Source organism: Acanthisitta chloris, unplaced genomic scaffold, assembly GCF_000695815.1.
Source record: "Acanthisitta chloris isolate BGI_N310 unplaced genomic scaffold, ASM69581v1 scaffold10858, whole genome shotgun sequence".
NCBI classification, from domain to species: Eukaryota; Metazoa; Chordata; class Aves; order Passeriformes; family Acanthisittidae; genus Acanthisitta; species Acanthisitta chloris.
In genome coordinates, this window is record NW_008685372.1 from 35,801 (window position 1) to 42,828 (window position 7,028).

Sequence of the window (7,028 nt, forward strand, 5' to 3'; positions counted from 1 at the left end):
ATGCACCTTTAAAAGCTGTATTTGCTTTAGAACTGAGTGTTGAAAGACCTTACACGGAGACTAGTTTCAAAATATTATGCCTGTATCTTCTTTGAGCAATATACATATCTTCACTTTTCTGCTATACTTATATAAAAAGAAGTTTTTACCTTCCCAGAGAGAAAAGAAAGCTGGTCCAAAAGCAGTGCAGATGGCTCCTTGGTATTCTTTCTTGACAGGCTCCTGGACAGAATATTTTAAGGAAACTAAAGAACTATGAATCTATTTTGCAAATCATGTTACCACCATATTTCAAGCAAAGACTACAAGTGTCTAATTTTTGATACTCCAGTATCACAATCTATACAAAAGTCACCTTTCCAGGCAAAGTGATACACTTGGAAATGTATGACAAAATACACTACTGACAGCTTTAATGTAGGCAGACATAAAGAGCTATTTATGTACTCAAAGTTCTGACTGGCTTATACATCCCAAGCTACTATCATTACTCCAAGATGAGTACCAGAAGCACATACATTTACACCTGGAGATCTCTGCAGCATACACAACTCAAGAGAAAACTACTCTGCTATACCTTGCCACAGATTTTGCACCTGCACAGTAACAACATGATTTGTGGACAAATGCTCCTATATTGTGAACCATGCTATATTATGCTCATTAACTACTAAGGCTTGAGGTTTTTTAGAGCTTACACAGAATATACATTTCTCTATTCTTTTCCCACAAATAGCATGCACATCACCAGACAGATAATATGTGCAGTAATATCAACAATATCTTGTTATTGTTACTGTAATTTAAATTTTAAAATTAAAAAGTGAATTGTCACTATGACTTTCAGCAGGGTAGAAAGGAATAAGCCTCACGTGTTGCTTCCACCAGTAGATCTTGATTGTTTTCTTTCTGCTAATGACCATTATCAGTAGTTGTTTAGATCTTCAAAAAAGGATACAGCTCAAATTCCAGATCTGATATAAAAATGGGAGGTATATCAGAGAGCACCACCATCCGTAAAAATTCCAGCGTAGGACCATAGTAATGAAAAACCTGGAAAGAGATCAAATCAAAAAACCTGTAACACTATATGCAATGTTATCTCAGCAGAACTTCCCCAAGTATTTTGCTGGAGGCATTTGCCTGGCAGATAACATCTGAAAGAGGTATAAAGGAACAGAAAAACATTTCACCATACCATATTAAACAGAATTATATTAAAAAAAAAACCAAGGAAAGTATTTAATTGTTTGATAAAGCTTACTTTCTAGAATGTCAACCATGTGCACCAAATAAATTGTACTTCTTATCCAAAGAAAAATAAGATCCACCAGGAAGAGACAAATACAATCCAAAATGTACATATTTTAACAGTGAAAATAAACTCTGAACTGATATCGGTTTTCATAAACACTCATAGCTATTTTCATCAACCAATATGATTCTGGAGTTCCCATCAATTATCTACTTCTAGTGGAAAACATGAAACAGCAACAGTAAAAAGCCAAACCAAACCAAAAACCAACACAAACACACTTTTAAAATTAAGTGTAAAAGGTTAGATAAATGCATATTTCATAATTTAGATAGTATGAGTATTAAGACCAAAGTCTCAATTTCTACTTGAAATAAGTTTAATATCATATTCCTAAGAGTAGACATGAAATTTTAAGGGTCGGTTTTGAGAACACATGAACAAAAGAAGTATTCCTCAATCTTATGCAAATGTTATTTTGATGTTTAACTATCAGTTCTGACTGAGGTTTCCCCAGTTGCTAATTTTCTCAGGAAAATGAAACAGATAAAGTCTAAAACTCCAAGAAAGAACAACAATACTTGCTTCTGGCACAGCATCAGTATTCTTCGATTGCTGCTCTTTTTTAACAGCAAAGAAAGAACTTAAATGTGCAGTGCTGAATGTCTTCGCTGAAGTGCTCTTTATACAGAATTCTGGAAAGTCAACTCCTGATCCAAACTGGAAAGGAAAAAAAAAAAAGTTATCATTAATGTGCCAAAAAAGAGAGAAAAATTATTTCTCTTTTCATACTATCAAAACTAAATTTGGTTTAAGACAAAACACACTGTGCAATTCATGCTTTAAATCAGCTACACAGATGCTTTAAAAGATAACTACAGCTGAAAAAAGTTACTGTACCTTTTTTTCCCATATCTGAATCTTCCCTCTCCAGAGTTCTTTTAAATCAATAGTATTTGTGACATCATCTGAAGAGACCAAGTCTGCTGACAGATAGTCTGCAATCTTTTGCCAGCTACTGTAAAAATATGGAAGAACTAATCTTACTGAATTTAGCATTACAAATTAACATGCAGTGCAATTTGACTGAATTTACCTATTAACTCTTACACACACAAAACTGTTCCATGCTAAGAGAAATATATAGCTTTACATTTCACAAAGTAAAAAATATCACACAGCTCCTCACTCAGGCTGTGAAGGAAGTTGTTCATATGCTCCATGAATGTGACAGCAAAGAGCTTCAACAGACATCCAGTAAGACTAGCAATGGCAAGCTGCAGGCACACCACAGTAAGGCTGGGTGCTAGGAGCTGCTGCAAAGCCAGGAAGCTACACCTGGTCCATCTAGATGGTTCATAGATAACCCTCTAAGCAGAGATATGACTGCAGCATAAGCATTACCCAAATGCAACAAGGGAGAGAACAGGCAGTGTCTGTGGGTTCTATTGGCAGTCTGTGTTTTTAGAGAAATTAGCACCATCAGCAGGACAGGAACAGTAAGTGCCATGACTTGCATCAGATACATTCTACACCCAAAAATTTTACATAAAAGGCAACAGAAAAAGTTATTCAGTCAAAAACTGCTTCCACAGGATGGTATCAATGAGCACTGAGATCGACTGCTTGTGAAAATCACTGCAGGAAGTTTATGGTCCTCCATATACCTCAGGAAGTAGTACTATGTAGCAGGTATATTGCCTATTCTGTCCAAGGACTAAACATTCAACTTTTGGATTTTAAATGGTTTTATTAATTTATGATTAAGCTTAACCAGATATGCTGTGACACAAACTTGAATCTTTAGGATATGAAGGGAGGGGAACTGGAAGAGACCTTGCCAAGTTATTCAATATCCACATTCGCTGCATAGGTGAAAAAACCCCAAAGCACTGTGGTTTATATGTTGAGACATATCATGACCTCTTTATGTCAATTAGAGGAGGACAGTAACGAAATTACCGGGCATAATTTCAAATTGAATTCATAGTCTCAGCGACCCTCCAGAACAATACTCTTCAGAAGCATGCAGGAAGCAACTGAGCATTTACACTCCTTTTTCAAAAGGGACAAATCCAACACTCTTTATTTTTCCTCCCTGAAGTGTAATACCAAAGGTAATATAAAACTTCCAGTAAAACCAGCAGAGTTCAGCATTCATTTTAAAAACCTGGAAAACTAAAATCAATGCAAGCTTTTATGTAGCACAGTACATCTTCAAAACATTGTAAGCACACTGAAGCCACTAGCAATGGAAAGGGAAGAGAAAATATTTAACCTTCTGCTCCCAAAGAAAACAAAAATTTCACAGGATTTACTTTTGCTGCTCCTCTGGTTAGGACATAAAATAATGTATTTAAATGTATGTATTTAGAATAAATCACCATGAGTATCTGCTCTCTTCATACCATAACAGAAGACTAATCCATGTATTTTCAAAGTATACAGTTAAAGTACTCAAGGCACTGGTTTTATTTTAAACCACTGACCTATACTAACACAAAACAAGAGTGACCTTGTTCACAGGCCTGAAACAAACAGCATACCCTTTAGTGTCACTTGCTGCAATGGTGATCCGTGCAGAGTGCCATTCTCTCAGGTGTTTCAGGGCACCGATAGCAGGTAAACAATCTTTTAACTTGGGTCCATCTTGTTCAACAGCCTGCAGTATTACATCCACCATGGCTCTGCCTGTAAAAAGTTACATAGGACTCAAAGTACCATGATTCACTAAATTATTCTGTCATTTAAAGATAGAGGATTGCACTAAAATGGGCAAAAAGATGAACTTCGAGTAAGTTCAGCAAGATTTAAAACACGTGCTATGCATTCTAGCTTATCTCTTGCTGCTCCTCTTACATGAGCATGCACTATTTTGCCATTCCCTCAGTTACAGCAGTTCTATACTTTCATCCTCTTTCAGCACTGACAGACAAGTTGTCTCTCATACCTCATTTTCCTCCTTTCAACACCCTAAACTGCTATTTCTCATTCTTTCTGCATTCCTTTGCTATCCCAAATCAACTACTGCAGCATTATGTAGCCCTAACATGCCAAGTGACAGGTACCTCCAGTTTACAAGATCTGAATCCAACAGTTCTGATCTGTGTTCCTTCACAGCCTCTTGGCTCCCACCCACAAGCAATCAGCTGGCAAATCAGATCTAAGCCTGCTGTCAGCATTGTCTTCTTTCTTCATATAAAACTTCCTGTGTTGAGTTCTGTATTGCTTACTGTCTGTTACTACTTTGGTGCTATTTCAGATGGAAAAATTAATTATGCAAATAGCTACCTCAGACTTCACTGAAACACAACCTTCCAAAAGAACAAGCAGCAAACTACTCCATAAACTGATTCACAATGTCAATCATGCTCAAGTTCCTTAAACAAGCTGCATTAAGTTAATTTAACTAACAAACTAACGTCCTCTGAACTTTTAAATTTGACTGATTTTCCCAGATGAGTTTTTAGAGCAATTACTAAAGCTAAACTCCCGTGAGATTGCTTTTTAATGAGAGATTACCTGGGGCAGGCAGTTTGTCAGCTAACTGATGCAGACTTTCAGCAGCTTCATCATAGATACTGAAAATGAAGAGCAACATGGTTGGAAACAAAATATAACCAAAGTTATTTAGAAAAAAAAATGAATACTACCTGTTCTAAGCATCTTCTATCTTCAAAACTCTGCACAAACATACCTAGGCAATGAGAAATACTTATCTCCCCTTATATCGAGGCAGAAGTAGCCCGAAAGACAACAAAACAATGAAGTAAAACTGGAAGTAGGATTCTAGACAAATTAACAAGAAACTTCTTTTTGTATTTGTAAATGTCAGCACTTAGGAAACTGTAGTTATTCTATAAAAATCATCTGCAGCTAAAAAAATTAAAGCTATGTTAAATGGAACAATTATTTTCAGTAGTTGTAAGGACTGTTCACAATTAACTGTTTTGTGGTAGTAACTTTTATTTGTTAAATTTCCTTGATTCCCTTGGGTTAGTATTGCTAAGAGTCAGATCACCATACTTCCCATACAACTACTAATGTGCATACTCAGTCAGAGACAGCGACTCTCGACTGTTATTCTCATCTTCCTCAAAGTTTTGTATGGCTCCCAGATATTCATCAATGCTTGTTTGGAGAGAGTCTTCATTCTTCTGTGTGTCAACATTTATTTCCTCCCAGTCAGAACTGCAAAACTAATCAAGCAAAAAGACTTAATTAAGCAAAAAAAGAATGTTGAACATCAGATATTTAACTTACTGTACAGACAGCTGAGGAACTTCTATACTAAAAAAAAGTATGTCTTACCTGATAATAACCACATATAACATGACTTGCAAAATACCATTTCTTTGCACCTGGAGCACCGGACACTGAACATGCTGCAGAGAGATAAAGTAATTATTTAAAATAATCGATCTACTACAATCCACTCTTCCTATTTCCTGTTGAAGGACTCTACTTAAGTCATTTAACATGCCACAATGACTTTGGCATTGTAATTAAGTTCTAAACCTATTAAGGTGTAGATAAGTGTCTTGGGAAGTATCTAAATACTGCTGATCCTCAGACTGCTAATAAGTAAGAAAACCTTTGACATCTATTCTGGGTAATATTGCTTTCCACTTGCAGAAGTGGAACTAAATCACAGCTTTTATAAATATGGTTTACAGAGTTCACAGAATGAGCTGGTCTCTAAATATTCCTACACAAGAAAGAGCACAGAAATTGACAACAGCTTAACATTCCCATCTTCCTGAATTTTAACAGCCAGTAGTGGTTTCCCCATATGAATTCCAATTATATGACAGCTGTGACAAGAGGAGCTTTTAATAGCACAACACTAGATATCCAAACCAAGTAAAGAACTAGGACAGCATTTTTTGAACAAAAAACCCCACAAAACCATAAACACCCAGCCCCTAAAAATACCAAAGCAGATTCTCAGAAATCTATTTTAAGATGATAAAATGATTTAATAAGCATTCATGGATTTGGGTTCTAAGTTGATACCAAACAGAGAAATACTGCTTCAACTGAAAAAGTCAGAAGATATTATAGGAGTAATGAAAATATCATGCTGCCCCCTCACATGAGAAACAAGCCCTCTCCTACTTTTCCTTGCTAACCTAGATGGAAATTTGTCAACTTTGCAAAACCATTCTCTTTTATTTCTTATGTCCAGTCTCTCTAATCATGTCCTAACACCTCAGCTGCTGAAATGACAGAAAAAAGAGCAGCAGGAGCAGCCCCACACTGCAGAAATTGGGTCTCCTTAAATTTCTGACATGTTTCCCTAGATCATAAAATGTGCCTAGGCCAATTCCTTGACAACGTTTGCCCTACCTTACTGTCCGTTGCTAAATTTACCTGGGAACACGCTCACATCTGCATTTGTGGATACATCACAGCTTTCTTTCAGGAACTGATACAGGCTTGCAGCAGTCACAGCTGAAAAAAAAGAACCACAAATTTTTCTTAAAACTACTGAATTACGGAAGTAAAACCTTGCTTTCCTACAAATAAAGTTCGGTTTAATATTCTATTTTTTCAAAAAAAGAAGAGCTGCATCTGCAGGAGTTTAACTCAGCAAATTCTGCAAAGTTCTCGTTAAGGTCGCGCTCAGGAACACCCCGAGTTGGTTACGCAGCAGAGTCGCGATAGAGCAGGTAAACACCCAAGCTTCTGCGGGTTAAGGTCACTAAAGATTTCCAGTCTGGGGCCGAGGTGTAAGGAGGGAGAGCCGAGAGAGCCGAGAGAGCCGCGCACC

The 7,028-nt window shown here is 36.7% G+C and overlaps 1 protein-coding gene across 1 annotated transcript in view; it reads right to left on the bottom strand.

Annotated features, from left to right (window-relative positions):
* Positions 1-6,709, bottom strand: part of MTBP (MDM2 binding protein) — a gene marked incomplete at its 5' end in the record, with an annotated part of 29,063 nt that extends 22,354 nt beyond the window's left edge. Inside the window, 9 exons of the mRNA XM_009079741.1 lie at positions 150-222; positions 959-1,053; positions 1,841-1,975; positions 2,156-2,273; positions 3,802-3,946; positions 4,778-4,836; positions 5,309-5,454; positions 5,567-5,640; positions 6,629-6,709. Coding sequence (XP_009077989.1) covers positions 150-222; positions 959-1,053; positions 1,841-1,975; positions 2,156-2,273; positions 3,802-3,946; positions 4,778-4,836; positions 5,309-5,454; positions 5,567-5,640; positions 6,629-6,709 — 926 coding nt within the window. The remainder of the gene's footprint in view (positions 1-149; positions 223-958; positions 1,054-1,840; positions 1,976-2,155; positions 2,274-3,801; positions 3,947-4,777; positions 4,837-5,308; positions 5,455-5,566; positions 5,641-6,628) is intronic.
* Between the last annotated feature and the right edge of the window lie 319 nt (positions 6,710-7,028).